Raw genomic sequence first — 16,580 nt, 5'->3', positions numbered from 1 at the left:
AGTCTGTCTCTGGCGCTCATCTAGCTCTGGGGCTCAGAAGACCTGTTCCTTCCGCTCAGCATCTTCTCACTCAGCACCCTATTCTCTGTGTGGACCTCCAGGTTGTCAGAGCACAGGCAGAGGAAGTGGGGTTTCAGTGAGAAGCCAGACTGTGAGTGGTTTCACTCTGGCTGTAAAAGATGAAGATGTCCCCTTCTAGGGGCAGAAAGCAGCCACAGTCCTAGGGAGCAGCACTGGAGGAGGGGGTGGCCAAGGTGACCCCCCTTCCGGCTCTGAGTCCTCAATTTAGGATTACTTCCTTCAGCCTGGGCAGCTGGGATGCTCACGATGGGCCTAGCTCCTCCCTGCAGTGAGCCACCTGCTACTCATCTCTAGAAGAGTCCTTTCTGCTCTGTGGTCTACAAGCTGACCTCAAGAGGAAGACGAACCTGCAGGAGGGCAAGTTGAGGTGTCAGGCACAGCCTTGGGCTACTTTCACCAGGGTCCTCAGCCTTGAATCCCACAAGGGTTGGGGGTAGGCAAGGGGACTACATAAGGTCTGGGGAGAATCTTGTGGAATTTGCCGCCTAAATACATGCATGGAGAGTCTTAGCCCAACCTTGGCACAGCTGAGTCTCAAGGCACAAGATTGGAGAATGCTGCCCCCTAGAGCCAGGATTAAAGAATTCTTCACAGACCCCTGGCCATTCTTTCCTTTATTTATAGAATAAATATGTATTGAGTTCCTACCTAAGCCCCTGGCATTAGACTAGGGACTGGGAATACAGAAGTGATCAAGGCAGGCAATAGGACCACTAACCATGAGAGTTTTCCATAGACTGAGGGATTTCTTGAAATGTTGGACCTGTGATGGTAAAATCAGCATAGTCCCAGATAAACCTAGAGGAGTTAGTCCCTAACAGATAAAGCCCCTGCCCTCATGGAGGTTTATATTCAATGGGATGGCAAGGGTGAGGGTGAAAAGATTAAACAAATACATAAGACAATTTCATGTAGTGATAAGATGTCACTTATCACAAGGTGTAAGACAGAGTAGGGGGTTGCACTGCTGCTGCTAAGCCGCTTCAGTCGTGTCCGACTCTGTGCGACCCCATAGATAGCAGCCCACCAGGCTCCCCCGTCCCTGGGATTCTCCAGGCAAGAGCACTGGAGTGGGTTGCCATTTCCTTCTCCAATGCATGAAAGTAAAAAGTGAAAGTGAAGTCGCTCAGTTGTGTCCAACTCTTAGCGACACCATGGACTGCAGCCTACCAGGCTCCTCCGCCCACGGGATTTTCCAGGCAAGAGTACTGGAGTGGGTTGCCGTTGCCTTCTCCGAGTGGGGGCTTTACTTTAGAGAATAAGGACAGGATGGCCTCTCTGATGAAGTAACATGTGACCTGAGGCTTGAATGATGAACGATCAATCTTATGAGCACGCAGAGAAGAGTTTTCCAAGACTTCCCTGGTAGTCCAGTAGTTAGGACTCCACACTACCACTGCTGGGGGTGTGGGTTAGATCCCTAGTCAAGGACGAGGATCCTGCATCCTGCTTGCTGGGCTTTCCTGGTGGCTCAGACAGTACAGAATCTGCCTACAATGCAGGAGACCCAGGTTCGATCCCTAGGTCAGGAAGATCCCCCAGAGAAGGGAATGGCAACTCACCCCAGTATTCTTGCCTGGAGAATCCCATGGTAGAACCTGGCGGGCTGTAATCCATGGGGTCACAAGAGTCAGACACAACTGAGTGACTAACACTTTCACTACTATTCACTTCATCCCGCTTACCACAAGGCATGGCCAGAAAAAAAAAAAGAGAGAAGAGCCTTCTAGACACAAAGTTGCTAACACCCCAGAGCAGGAACAACCTTGGCACATTCAAGAAACAGAAAGAAGGCCAGTGTACCTGAACTGAAATGGGCAGAGGTGAGACTGGTTGGAGTTGGCAAGGCTCTGACTTGCTTACCCGAATTGCTATGGAAAATATTGAGGGATTTAAGCGGGGGAGAGCTATATTCTGGTTGCTATCTTTAAGTGACCATTCCAGCTGCTGGCTGCAGCGTGGACTGGAGGGGCGAGAAGGAGCAGAGGAAGACGGGTTAGGGAGCTGCTGCAGAAGGGCAGGTGGTGACGATGGTGCTTTGACTAAGCACGGGGACAGAGAGAAAAGAGGGCAGACCCAACTGTGCTTGCTAACAAACTGGACATAGGGGAGAAGCCATAGTGAATGAGGATATATCCCAAAGGACATCAGACTTCCCTCCATGTGGGGATTAAGAAGCAATGAGGGGGAAGCCCTGACACATCCAATAAACTCAATCAACTGGCGTGTAGCTCAGTAGCCTTGTGCTGTTGTTGTTTAATTGTTCAGTCATGTCCAGCTCTTTGCTACCCCATAGACTGCAGCATGCCAGGCTCCCTTATCCTTTACTGTCTCCTGGAGTTTGCTCAAATCTGTGCCCATCAAGCCAATGATGCCATCCAACCATCTCATCCTCTGTCACGCTCTTCTCTTCCTGCCCTCAATCTTTCCCAGCATCAGGGTCTTTTCCAATGAGTCGGCATTGTGGGAGGAGATCTATGTCTGGAATGTGCCTGCTTAGGAGGAGTGCGAAAGAAATGTCTTAGGAGACAAGATGCCCATGGGTGGGAGTTAGGAGTCTGTCTTAATATTGATGTGCTCCAATTTAAAAGTGACATCAGAGGTTATCCATGTAAGAGATGTTTACATGACCTGAAATGGAATGAGGGATGGTAAATTAGGGTAATGAGGTTAATTGTAACAAGCCTGAAATCTCAGTGATTTAATGCACACACACTAAAAGTGTTTTTCATTCATATTACGGTCCAGGGAGGGTCTGGGGAATGGAGTGGGTAGTTCTGTTCATTCATTCATTTAAGGGTCCCAGGCTGTTTCTATCACATGGCACAGCTGTCTTCAACATGCGGCTTCTAAAATCATCACAGAAAGGGAAGAGGGAATGCATGGTTCACAGGAGACTGTATGGGTCCAGCCTGGGAATGGGGCACATTGCTTCTGTTTGATTCCAATGCTCAGAACTTTCTCTGATAGCATCAACTTAACTGCAAGGAAGCTGGGAAGTATTCAGAGTTCCAATTCAGTAGGTCATGAGCCAGAAAAAGAGATGCTCATGGTGAGCACTGCTGGTCTCTGCTGCAGGCAGGGAGAGTGGCTGCCTCTCTTAAGGATGTTGGGTGAGGGGAGTGGTGTTTTCTTGGGTTAGGATTGCAATGAGAGCTCACTCTGAAAGCCCCTTGGAAAGGAAGCTGATGTGGGGAGAAGAGCATGTATGATGCACACCTGTGTGCTTTGCAGCTTCATAATCCTCCCATGCTTTCCCCTTCTCCTGGCCTTTCTCCAGATAAGATCTTTTTTTTTTTTAATTTGGCTGCACCAGGTCTTAGCCGTGGTATATAGGGTCTTCAGTCTTTGTTGCGGCATGCAGGATCTTTTAATTGTGGCATACAAGATCTAGTTCCCTGATCAGGGATCGAACCCAGGCCCTACACTGGTAGCTCAGAGTCTAAACGAGCACCAGGAAAGTCCCCATATAAGATCTTTATCCCACATCATATCATTAAAATACGGTTTTCTTTTCCCATCAAATCTAACTTGGATATTAAAGTCTCAATAATCTTTCCTAAGTATGGTTTTTGTTGTGCTATCCCTGTTCAATAATAACAATAACAACAATTTCAAAAATGGCAATAATAATTTGTCAGATGACCGCGTTGAGTACTTTAACTTTGGCATCTCAATATTTCTCAGTTGCTGTAACAAGCTGATTGCACATCATTCCCACCCTGCAGATAGCAGAGATTCTGAGAGGTTCCTGTACTGTCCAATGTGCTGTCTAATATGGCAGCCACTGGCCATGTGTAGCCACTAGCCACTAGGCATCTGGTCCCATCCCTTCACGGCAAATAGATGGAGGAAAAGTGGAAACAGTGGCAGATTTTATTTTTTGGGCTCCCAAATCACTTCAGATGGTAACTGCAGCCACAAAATTTAAAAACGCTTGTTCCTTGAAAGAAAAGCTATGACAAACCTAGACAGTATATTAAGCCTAGACAGCATATTAAAAAGCTGCGTCGTCAAAGCTACAGTTTTTCTAGCAGTCATGTGCAGATGTGAGAATTGGACCATAAAAAGACTGAGCACCAAAGAATTGATGTCTTTGATTTGTGGTGCTGGAGAAGACTCTTGGGAGTCCCTTGGGCTGCAAGGAGATCAAACCTAAGTATTCATTGGAAGGACTGATGCTGAAGCTCTAATACTTTGACCCCCTGATGTGAAGAGCTGACTCATTGGAAAACACCCTGATGCTGGGAAAGATTGAGGGCAGGAGAAGGGGGTGACGGGGGTGGGATGAGATGGTTGGATGGCATCACTGACTTAAGGAACATGAGTTTGAGCAAACTCTAGGAGATAGTGAAGGACAGGGAAGTTTGGCATGCTGCAATCCATGGGGTCACAAAGAGTTAGACACAACTGAGCAACTGAACAATAACAAGCCATGTGTAGCCATTTAGATTAAAATCAATTAAAAATTTAGTTCTTCAGTAATATTCAGTTCAGGTCAGTTCAGTTCCTCAGTCATGTCCGACTCTTTGTGACCCCATGAATCACAGCACGCCAGGCCTCCCTGTCCATCACCAACTCCCGGAGTTCACTCAAACTCATGTCCATCAGGTCGGTGCTGTCATCAAGCCATCTCATTCTCTGTCGTCCCCTTCTCCTCCGGCCCCCAATCCCTCCCAGCATCAGGGTCTTTTCCAGTGAGTCAACTCTTCACATGTGGTGGCCAAAGTATTGGAGTTTCAGCCTCAGCATCAGTCCTTCCAGTGAACACTCAGGACTGGTCTCCTTTAGGATAGACTGGTTGGATCTCCTTGCAGTCCAAGGGACTCGCAAGAGTCTTTTCCAGCACCACAGTTCAAGTCATATTAGGTACATATCAAATACTCAACAGTCACATGTGACCAGTAGGTACCAGTGTAGAGAGGGCAGATATAGAAAATTATTTTCTTCTGGGCAGAAAGTTCTCCTGAGTTAGGGGAAACCTACTCATGTGGCATAGTAAGTGGTAACCGCATCTGAGCATGAAATTCTTCAACAGCTCCTTATTGCTTTCACAGTTAAGCCAAAGTTTCAGCCTGCTCTCAATCTTCTTGTGTTATATCCTGGGCCCAAGCTGCTGTTACATAATTATCTCTCGTTATTTTCTTGCACAACCTCACTCTCCAGTGTAACAAGTTTGTTCACTCCTTTCCAATAGTCCTGACATGTGCATTCAGAAATATTTTTGCTCTCCTCCTTTCTATCTGCCCAGCTAGTTAATTGCTACCTGACCTTAAGGTTCAAATAGCATAAATATTTCTTGAATCAGTTCCCTCTTCCCCATTCTCGCTGACTCAGCCTGAACCACCTTTCATTCTCCCCTCATCATCTCTTGCCCTCACAGCCTTTCCGCTGCTACTAACCATACTCGCTGACACTTATGAAGCACCTACTGCATACAAGTCACTCTTCTAAGCACTGACTCCTCACAAAACACTTTGAAGGGAACAACACAGCTGTCTCCATTTTACAGATGGGACAACCAAAGCATTGGGAGATGAAGGATTTGAACGGCCTCTCTGCTTTCTGGTCCTTTTGAAGGAAGTTCGTCTTCACACTATTACCCTGGCCACATTTCTTAAACACAGAACTGTTACTTCCCTCCCCTGGCTCCACAGAGAGGGTGAAACCTTCTAAGAAGAGCAAGCAAGGCCATTTTAGTTCAGAATAATTGCAACCTCAAAACCCTTTATACCACCCATAGGCCACAAACTACTTACAATTTCCCAAACCTGCCACATTATTTCTTCCTTCTGGGCTGTCATCCAGGCTGCTCCCACTGCGTGGAGTGATACCCCACAGGCCAGCTCTGAAGTCATCCACGGCAGGGCACTCTGGACCACAGGGCCTGCTCCCTCCTCAGAACAGCCAGCAGTAACTCCCTCCATCAGCAGTTCCCAAAGGAGGGCTGGATACCGAGCTCATCAAATTAAAATCACTTCTCATGAAAAAAAAATATACTTCCAAGATTCAAACTTAATAAGGCAGGGGTGGATTCTGGGGTCTTTTTTTTTTTTTTAAAGAAGCTCCCCAGACTATTCAGAAGTGAAGCAAGTACTTCCCTTGTAGCTCAGAGGATAAGAATCTGCCTGTCAATGCAGGGGACTCAGGTTAGATCCCTGGTCTCAGAAGACGGCACATGCCTCAGAGCAACTAAGCCCCGGCCACAACTACTGAGCTGGCATGCTACAGCCTTCTTCTCTTGTGCTCCCCAAGAGAAGCCACCGCAATGAGAAGCCCCTGCACCCCAAGGAAGAGTAGCCCCCACTTGCTGCAACTAGAGAAAGCTTGTGCAAAAGCAATGAAGATCCAGTGCAGCCAAAAAAAAAAAAAGTGAGGCAAATGTGGCTTACATCATTCACTTGGCAACTAATCATGTCCTAACTAGATTTCTTGTATATGATCTCCTTTACTGTTATTTAATTCTTACCTTCATTCATTCACATTCATCCATTCAACAAACGTTTACCAAGGGGATTTGATGTGCCGGAAACTCTTTTATGTGTTGGTGTGAATGAAAGACGCACAGTTGCTGTTCATGGAGATGACATTCCAGAGAGATGTGATAGCTGAATAATGGGCCACCAAGATGTCAGTGTCTTGATCCCCAGAATTTGTGAATTTATTACTTCACATGCCAAAGGGATTTTGCTGGTGTGATTAAGCTAAGGATATTAATGGGGAAATTGCTTTGGATTATCCAGGTTCTTAATCACAAGGGTCCTTATAAGGGAAAAGAAGGAGGCAGCAGAGTTAGTGCGAGAGAAATGATGTAATGACAGAAGCAGAGGTCGCGGTGGTGTGATTGTTGGCTTTGAAGATGAAGGAGTTGGCTTCGAAGACACTCAGGAGTCAAGGGATGTGGACAGTTCTAGAAGCTGAAAAATGCAAGGAAACTTTTCCCCTCATGCCTCCAAAAGGAAGGCTGCCCTGCCCACCCCTACATTTTAGCCCTCTGAGTTCCATTTTTGGACACCTGACCTAGGGAACTGTGAGATAATAAGTGTGTTTTTGAAGCCACTAGATCTATGAGAAGGAAATGGCAACCCACTCCCGTGTTCTTGCCTGGAGAATCCCAGGGACGGGGGAGACTGGTGGGCTTCCGTCTATGGGGTCGCACAGAGTCGGACACGACTGAGGTGACTTAGCAGCAGCAGCAGCAGATCTATGGTAATTTGCTACAGCAGGGAAAAGAAATAAATACAAGGCATATTGGATACTTACTTCGTGCCAGTATGCGATGAGCCTTCTCCACTATAAGTGTTTGAGGGCTCCGTGTGCTACATTTTGATCTTCTCTGCGGGCTCCCAGCATGGCGCTGGGCCCGCAGCCGAAGCTCAGTATACACCTGCTAGAGATTCCAGTCTCTTCCTTGGCTTTGTCTGACTCTGATGGAAGTGGCGTTCGGGTAGATTTTGGGTGGGAGTGGTACGCTTGTGGAGATAAAAGAAAGGAGCTGTCCTTGACAGGAAGGAGTATGAGGTCAGCAGACGAGAAGGGTTCCGAGAGAAGCATCTGCGAGACTTACTTAACGCCTGAGGAGGGAACCTGATGGATAGATAGGCGCGAAAGAAATCATATTCGCTGTGTAATTTCCTATATCTTAATTTTTTATAATTGATTTTTAACGAGAAATTTACATTTAAATTTTAAACGAGAACGTGATAAATTTTAAAAGCAAACACTGCAGCTGGTTTGTAGGGCTGTTTCCGGGCCCCGCCGAGGCCTTTATATCCTGATACGGTGGCTCAGACGACGGGCCCCGGAACCTGCCCTCTTAGGCGGCATCCCCTAGAGATCGGGGCCGCAGGCTGCAGGCGAGCCCAGGACGCGCGCGCCGCGGCGGTTCCAGCGCGGGCGGCCTCCGGCCGGGGAGGGCGCTGTGCCGGCGGCGCAGGGGGCGGGCCGGGGGCGGAGCGCGGGCGGCCGGCGGCGCGGCTCGGCTCCCGGCTGCCCGCTCCGGCTCCGGGCCCTGCACCTGTGACCAGCGGCCGCGCTCGCCCTCCGCGCCCGGCGCCCGCAGCCCCATGGCCCCGTCCCGCCTGCAGCTCGGCCTTCGCGCCGCCTACTCGGGCCTCAGCTCCGTGGCCGGCTTCTCCATCTTCCTCGTCTGGACGGTGGTCTACAGACAGCCGGGCACCGCGGCCATGGGGGGGCTCGCAGGTACCCCGGGGCGCGCGGGGGGCGCTGGGGTCCGGCTGCGGGGAGGCGCCGGCGGCTGCTCCGGGAAGCTCGTCCCGGGCGGCGCTTGCCCGGGGAGTGCGCGGCGTGTTTACCCAAGACCGGCCGTGGGCAGAGCAGGCCCCGCGTGGACCCGGGCTTCTGGGCATCCCTAGGGGGCCTCGGGGACCCCATGCCCGCCCCAGGCCCGGGGCCCCGATGTCCCGCCTCTGCCGTTTCAGCAGCCCCGCAGCCCCCAGGTTAGCCCGTCCACTCTCCTCCCTGGGCCTCGGTGACAGCGCCCCTGCGCGCCCGCTGCCCTCACCACCTCCTATGGGCGGCCAGGTGTGAAGACACCCAAACACACACGCACTTGTTCTGGGGGATCCGCGCCCCTTCCCTGGAGGCTGGGTGAGCGCGGAGAAGGAGTCGGTGGAACGGAGGGCTGGGTTTCCCGGGGAAGCCCGGCTGCCTCCTTCCAGGGTGGAGCCCAGCCCCGGCAGAGTCCTCAGCGGGGACTCAGGACCGCGCTGGGGGTCTGAGGGAAACTGACGTTTTCTTTCCACCACGTCGGTGTCTCTGTGCCACCCGTCTGCTGTGGCTCCTGGGCCGAGGTCCGTTAAACCCCCCAGCCTCCCTTTCTGTGCCTCCAGTAGGGCAGAGGAGGCTAGCACTGGTGTTGAGAACGTCAGCGCGCGGGTGGAGCTCCCGTGCTTATCAATGCTCTGCGCTCGCTCTGCATCTTTGGGCGTGTTGTTAACCTCTCTGTGTTGTAGTGTTGGTGAGAAGACGAAACATATTTTTTCTACTTGCTCACTTTTTTTAAAAAAACGCTTTTTGTGTGTTAGGCACCCTGTTAAGCAAACTGCTTCCCTCATCTCATTTAATCCTTAATAAGTTAGGCATTATTCCTGTGTCCATTTTACAGGTCAGACTTAAACTGAGGCTTAGTGTAAATAAATAGCTTACCCAGGGTTACACAGCTCCATGAAATAATATGTATGGGAAAGCACTCTGGGAAAAAAGTACATGTGAGGATAACGCTTCTACATTAGGATGATCTTATTGGTAACTAAACTCTGCCAAAAGAGCCCTAAATGGACTAACTAAAAATAACTGGATTTGCTCATTGCCCTGAAGCTTACTGACTACTATCTGGATAGAGGAGGAACAGAGGTGGGGTTTCTGTCTTGTAAGAGGGGCATAGGTTACCGCAGCCTAAGCAATGCCAAGCCGAGCACTGGGGGGTCTCCAAGGAAGGGTGAGTGGGTGCCTGGCTGGGCTGCTCCTCATGCCTGCCTGGATTCCCCACCTGTGGGTTCCTGTCCTCTTGGGGGACCAGCCTGCTCACCTCTGCTCAGTTATCTACAGACCCCTGGCTCCTTTCCCCTCTGTACCGCGCTCTCCCCCCGCCTGCCATGTTCCTCCTGGTTCTCTTGTCCTTGTAGTGTGCTCCCATTTCCGTTGGCCCTGCTGCTTTCTCCTCTGGATGGCGGTGTGATTCCTCAGGCGAGGCCCAGGGGTTGCCCTGATGAGACCTGACAGGAGGGGGCTGGTTGGGGGTGAGGAGGAAGGGCCACCCCTGGAATCCGAGCTGGGTGTGTGGAGTCTGACCTGATGGAGTGAGCCCCACGTAGCCATGTGACCGTAGGCACATCGATGCCTCCTGGGGCTCGGTTTCCTCTTCTGTCAGGAATGGGAGGAGATGCCGCCGACAGGCGTGTTGTGTGAGGCCCCCATTCAGGTCTAGAATGTAACAGCTGTCTGTCCTCTCCCTGAATCACCCATCTTGAAGCTTCCTGTTTGGGGGCAGCCCTGGGGAGTCCCAGGGTTTCCCTCTGACCCAGTCCTGCCTTCTCTCCCTCCCTGAAGACATCCCTTAGCCTCCGAGACAGGCCAGCTATGGAGTTGCCTGCGGGAAGAGCTGTGAGGGCAGCAACAGCTGGGGCAGGGTCCTGGCACCTCCCTGACAGCCATCGCAGAACCGAAGATGCCCAGTGATGGTGGGAGTGGAGGCCGTGGTTGTGGCCCTCGTGGCAGCAGCGTCGCCCATGGGGGAGGGGCAGTGAGGGCCACACGCCCGCTCCACGTGAATGGGTGCTGAGAGCGTCTGCAGCCAGTCAGCCTCTTCCTCTTTTGGGGGTGAATCATCAGCAGATTTGTGAGCACCCCACTTCTGACTTGGCATTTTCAGAAATTGCTGAGTCATGGGAGGGCAGCCCCAGTGCACTCCTTCCCCTGTGTGCCAGGCGGGGGTGCTGGTTTCCCGGAGCCCCTGGGAAAATGTGCGTGGGTGGAGACCCACTCTCCCCGATCCTGGTGGTTGTCTGGGAAGAAGTGGCTTGGAGAAGAAGCTAGAGAAATGGTTTTGCTTGGGAACCCTGGGGAAGAAGACTGACTCTAGGTCGAGTAGACCAAAATAGAGAGTAAGATTGGAAAGCTTGGCTGGGTGTCTAGCGGGCTCTGGGTTCTTCCCGTGAGCCGTGAGTGAGAGAAGCAGGGGTGCGGGGAGGGGTGTAGGGACAGAGTGGGCCCCAGGTTCAGTGGCTCACTTGTCTGCGTTTCCCTGTGGGCCCCCCTGGGCTCCTCCTGGCTCCTCACCTCTAACCTAGCCACTGGGGGTTCTTTCACTGGCCAGCTGTGTGCCTTTGTTGCCCCGAGCCAAGCAGGGCCCTGCTCCTTGAGGTAGGTGGGCAGGAGCAAGGAGTGAGGTCTGGCATGGACACGCAGCTAGGTGGGCCTGGGAAACTATCCGCTCTGCCCAGAGTTGTGCAGACCAGGTTTCCTGCAATCTAGAGTGTCCCAGGGAAGGGAGCAGGGCTGAGACGTGGGAGGGACCCAGGGGCTCTTGCTGCCTCACTGACCACCTGGGTGGAGTTAGGGGCGGTCCCTCTTCTATGGGCAGAGGCAGGAACCAGGGTGAGTGGGGATGGGCCTGCTTCCAGATGTGGCTGGTGTTTATCTGGAGGCCAGGCCTGTGAGCAGGGGAAGTGAGAGGTGGGGGCAGGTTGTGCCTGCTTATTAACGGAGAGCTGAGATCTGGAACACCCCGAATGGTGTGTTCCTCTTCCTCCTGCTCAGCCCTTTTTGCTACATGGGTGGATGTGGGGGTGGATACATGGGTGTTTGGGAGGCAACACTGGAGCACAGCTAGTGAACTAAGAGAGGGCATCTCACAGGCCCTATTTCAGCGTTTCCTAATCCAGAAATTGCTGAGTCACAGGGGAATCGCTCTGACCTCCTTATTTTTCCCGTAAGCTAGCTTCCAGAATCTTTTAAGTGTAAAACATCAGAGAGCCATCTATTTCAGCCCCTCCATGGCACAGTGAGGTGACAGAGGGCAAGTGGATCTGTCACAGAAGTGCCCATCTGATGGCTCCTTGGATGTGCATGGTGACAATACCCTTCCTTCCTAGGGCCCTTTAAGAAACCAAAGAGCTCCCCCAGTGAACACTTAGGATGCACGTGAGATGATTGGGAAAGACTTCTGGGAAGGGTGACTAGCACGGTATCCATTCAGATCATGGAAGACGAATGCAGAAGCCCGGGGGTTGGTATTCTGTCCGTCTCTGGCCTGGACCCACTTCCTGCCTAGGCAGGGATGAGGACATGCTTGTCCTGGCTCGACCTGACTCTAGGGCCACATTCCAGGCCCCTAACCCCTGAGGGAGGTGGGGATTGAGCCGGGGCTGAGCTGGGAGAGCGTGGGTCAAACATCATGGGAGAGGAAGCCATGGGTGTTGGCGGAGGTGAGTCCTCACTAGCGGGGAGATTGTGTCACCCAGTTTCCAGGTTGGTGGGACCCGAGCATCCCTACTTTCAGATGTGGAGGCTCGGAGAGTCACGAGCAGCCCCGCAGTGCCAAGCCCAGGCTTCCTGGCTGGCAGTCTTGTGGTTCTCTGTCCCTTGCCAGGCTGCCTGAATTGTGACAGCTTCTGAGGTGGTAACCAGAGGAGAGATCTGTGATGACTCCCCTCCACCTTCTGATTTTCCCCCAACTTAAAAAAATACTATGAAATATTTCAGGCACATGAAAAGGGATAGACAATTTAGTGAACTTCCTTAAATGTCATTGATTCAGTCAAAGCACTCCCCCACCCCGATCTCCCTGTCTGCTTCCCCTCCCTCTCCCCTGCCAGAGCTGACCACTGCTTTCCCCAGCCTTCCAGTGCCCCTCTGCGTGTAGCATGTGTGGCTCACTTTCTGAAAGGCCTCCTGACTCTCAGGATACAGCAGCCTCCACATGGCTGACTCTGCCTCATCCTCATTCCTCCCTTGTCGGGACCCTGTAGCTCTGTCCCAGACCCTTGCCAATGGAATTAATATTTGCTTCTTTCTTTGGGCTGTGGTGGCAGGCAGCGCCTGGCACAGAGGGCACTCATTGTATTGGTTGACTGGCAGCTGGCATTGGAGGGGAAGAGCCCAGCCCAGCCCAGAGGGCAAACCTAGGACCAGCTGGGGGCAACTGGCTTGCTCTTTCAGCAAACAACTTAGGAAATGGAGTCTAGCAGGGGACTTCCCTGGCAGTCCAGTGATCAAGACTCCGTGCTTCCACTACTGGGGGCATGGACTGATCCCTGGTCAGGGAACTACAAGCCTGAATGCCACATGGCACAGCCAAATAAGTAAATAAAATGGAGTCTGGCCAAGAGCAAGAAGAAGGCCATTTGGGCACTGGGTGGTCCTGGGGGTTTTACCACTGGGCCTCCCCATCCCATAAAACCAATACATGGAGTTTGGGAAGAGCCCCACTGCCCACACCATTAGCCTTTCAATGTGGTGGTGGTGGGGGCCTCTGAAGGTGGGGGAGCAGGAGTATCAGAAGAAGTGCTAGTCACTCAGTCATGTCTGACTCTTTGTGACCCTATGGACTTTAGCCCACCAAGCTCCTCTTTCCATGGGATTCTCCAGGCAAGGATACTGAAGTAGGTTGCCATTCCCTTCTCCAGGGGATCTTCTTGACCCAGGGATCGAACCTGCATCCTACATTGCAGGCAGATTCTTTACCACTGAGCCACCTGGGAAGCCCAGGAGCACCAGGGTGGGAGCAATGCCCCCACACCTGTGGCTCCCAGATTGGGTAGTAGGGAGTCTTTGGAAAGCAGGTTGGACTGCTGTGGTCCTCAAACTTTCTGACTTCAGGACCCCTTTATGCTCTTAAAATGTGGGGCACCCCCAAGGAAATTTTGTTGATGTGGGTTATATCTATCAATATGTACTGTATTAGAAATTAATACTGAGGAATTAAAAATTCTTAACCATTTTAAACTACAATACTAAAAATAACATTATGATAAGTAACATTTTTTTGGTAAGAAATACTCAGGTTTTCCAAAACAAAAAACTAAGGAGAAGAACGGCATGGTTTCATATTTTTGCAAATCTCTTTAATGCCTGGCTTACTGGAAGGCAGCCAGAATCTCTCAGCTGCTTTTGCATTCACATCCTCTTTACAGCACAGGCTGCTGTGGACTCCAGCAAACTCCGCTCAACAGGGACAGAGAAAAGGCCCATACTACCATGCTGCTTTTTTTGTGAGAACAGTCTGGTGTCGGGGGACGCACAGGGCCCGGGGGTCGGCAGGTGAGGACGAAAGGGCCCCTGCTGAGCCTCTCTGGGTCTCTCCCCGGCAGGTGTGCTGGCGCTGTGGGTGCTGATGACACACGTGATGTACATGCAGGATTACTGGAGGACGTGGCTCAAAGGGCTGCGCGGCTTCTTCTTCGTGGGCGTGCTCTTCTCGGCCGTCTCCGTCGCCGCGTTCTGCACCTTCCTGGTGCTGGCCATCACTGGACACCAGAGTAAGGGCTTCCAGGAGCGGAGGGAGTGTGGGCGGGCCGCTGGTGGGGCGCTCAGTACACCCCAGATTGCCCTGCTACGTCCAGCGTTTATGCCCACAGGACTGGGCAGATCACTGAACTTCCCTGTGCCGAGGTTTTCTCATTGTTAAAGTCGGGAGAATGGACACCCCTACCGCCGCCCTCTGGGTTAGAAGAGGGTAAGCGAGCTGCAGTCAGCACCCAGGAGTGTGCGGTTAGCAGTACCTTCTAGCCTCCCGCCCAGCTCCGGGATGGGAGCGCCCCCTGGTGGCTGCAGTCTGCAAGTAGCCAAAGGCCCTTCCTGCCCGCTCCGATGCTGATGCAGATTGGAAGGTAGAGGTCTAAGGTCAGTGCACAATAGCAGGGTGGATGATGATACAGACCTGTGATTAGCCGGCCCTGACCTAGCCTCATCCCCACTGCATCCTGCATTACATCTAATCTCTCCAATGGATCGGTTCAGCCTCTGTTGGAGACTGTGGGGAAGAATGGCCCAGGGCTTGTGGCATGGTGGCTAGGGGTCAAGGGCAAGGTCCTCTTGAGTCACAGTTCGATTCTTCTGCCCTGCAGGCCTCACAGACCCCAACAGCTACTACCTCTCTTGTGTCTGGAGCTTCATTTCCTTCAAGTGGGCCTTCCTGCTTAGCCTCTACGCCCACCGCTACCGGGCTGACTTTGCTGACATTAGCATCCTCAGCGATTTCTGACCCCACGGGATGAGGGCTCTGCACCCTGACGGTCCTCAGGACTTGGACTCAGCCTCTGAGACATCAGGTGGACTTGTACACCCCCTGGGAACCCCACAACTGAGGCGGAAAATACGACGGATGGTGGTCTTCATGAAGCTGTCCTGTCCCCTTTGGGGGAGCCCTGGGTGCTGTGGGAAGGGGTCCTGCCATGTTGCTCATCAGCCTGGCTGGAGGGCAGCTTTAGACCTTTAAAACGTGGATCTATTTTCTTAGCACTCAGTGGGCAGTCTTTGTAAGCACGCCAGGTCAACAGTCATGGCAGTGGGGCCTTGGCCGTGCCTGAAGCCCAGGGGCAGGCAGTATGGTCTCTGCTGCCCTGGGCCCTCTCCCTCAGGCAGGGTGGGACCCTGGGGAGGTCAGGTCAAACAAGGGATCTCTAGTAAAGACTTCTCAACCCCCTACCCCAGCACCCCATCCTTGCGTCCCCCAAGTGTCAGGTAGTTGAACTCATTGGTTCCAGGGGTGGGTGACATTGGCTCTCTTTTCCCAAGGCCTGGGGACCTGGGGGGAGTTCAGTGTCCCCCTCCCCACCCTGTTCCCACAGCGCTGGCTCCAAGATTGTGCTAGAGCCGTTGCCCCTTCACCACGTACATCAGAGCAGGATGCCCCAAATGAGGCCATATGCAAGGTCTTGGGGGAGGTGCTCCTGCCCCCCAAAGGGCTTTGGGGAAGGGGGCAGCACAGACTGGGCTAGAAGCAACTCTCAAATGAGGCTTCTATAGCCCAACATTTTCACTTGGTCTTCTCACACCTGCTCCTCCTGGCACCCGAGTCACTGCAGCCCCCAGACGCACCCCCCCCAACCCTGTACTGCCCCTGCCAGCTGCCCTTCACAAGAGCTTTTTATCTTTCAAAATCTCCCTTCTAAAGGACAAAATCTGCTTTACTGCCTATACACTGGCCCAAGGGCTCACCGCACCGGGAGGGAAGGGGCTACATCGATCTTTTCTTCGGCTGCCATTTTGCACGGTCCACCCCTTTCCCACCCAATGTGTCCTGCCCCTCGGCTCTTTGCCTTATCTGTGTCACTGTCACTTTAGCAGAAGTACAGCAGCCATTTCTATCAGCCAGCCTCCAGTGCTTTCTTGCGGGGTGGACTGTGGGAGCAGTGGGTGGGAAGGGTGGGGATGGGAGGGCTTTCAAGTTGTCTCATCAAGTAAGCCGTTTCTATAACAGAGGGGGTTCTGTCTCCCTCTGGTCCCACTTGAGGGACTCCCCATGGGGGAACCCCCAGCCCAGCACTCCTTCTCCGGCCCCCTCAGCATACCCCCTGCCAGGGTGAGGATGCCCCCGGACACAGCTTCAGCAATGCCTGTGGGACTGAGTGCCTGTCGCCCAAGAGGCCAGGACAGAAGGGATGGACATGCTGTCCTTGTGTTCTCCAGGCTCTGAAGACTTGGGGCCAGATCCTAGCTCATGAGGCTGCTGCTTCTGCTGCCTGATGCAGCCTGGCCGTCTGGGAACTGTAAATACAGGCGCCGGCAACCCCAGCACCTCACAGTGGGTGAGCGCGCCCAGTCCTGTCATCTCACCATTCTCTCTTCTGGGCTCAGTAGATGCTTAGGGAGTCAAGGTACATTAAAGCAGGTAGGATCCCAACAGTGTCTATTTCAGGAGACTTCGGTTGATAAACAGAGGCCCCAGGAGGTGACGTGACTTACCGGTCCCACTTGGGACTGAGACTCTTTAGGTAAGCCCGAGTGAGTGGGTCTGCAGGCCTCCATGTCCCCCA

At 52.6% G+C, this 16,580-nt stretch overlaps 1 protein-coding gene across 1 annotated transcript; it reads left to right on the top strand.

The window, feature by feature from the left end:
* The first annotated feature begins 8,027 nt into the window (after positions 1-8,027).
* Positions 8,028-15,914, top strand: SLC48A1 (solute carrier family 48 member 1). Its single transcript, XM_055394317.2, has 3 exons — positions 8,028-8,283; positions 13,914-14,081; positions 14,670-15,914. Exons 1-3 carry the CDS (start codon positions 8,148-8,150, stop codon positions 14,804-14,806), a joined length of 441 nt encoding a protein of 146 aa, XP_055250292.1. The 5' UTR covers positions 8,028-8,147; the 3' UTR covers positions 14,807-15,914.
* Positions 15,915-16,580: the final 666 nt, after the last annotated feature.

This window comes from Moschus berezovskii, chromosome 6 (genome assembly GCF_049115385.1).
Source record: "Moschus berezovskii isolate FMDL1 chromosome 6, NW_MosBer_1.0, whole genome shotgun sequence".
Lineage (NCBI taxonomy): Eukaryota > Metazoa > Chordata > Mammalia > Artiodactyla > Moschidae > Moschus > Moschus berezovskii.
Note: the sequence above shows the minus strand (reverse complement) of the source record. Positions and strands in the feature narration are given on the sequence as shown.

Excerpts from the sequence above, each read along its gene's own strand:
- SLC48A1 (XM_055394317.2), top strand. The coding sequence starts at position 8,148 with ATGGCCCCGTCCCGCCTGCAGCTCGGCCTTCGCGCCGCCTACTCGGGC. Across the intron at positions 8,284-13,913 it reads GGCCATGGGGGGGCTCGCAG|GTGTGCTGGCGCTGTGGGTG; the intron begins GTACCCCGGGGC and ends TCTCCCCGGCAG. Across the intron at positions 14,082-14,669 it reads GGCCATCACTGGACACCAGA|GCCTCACAGACCCCAACAGC; the intron begins GTAAGGGCTTCC and ends TCTGCCCTGCAG.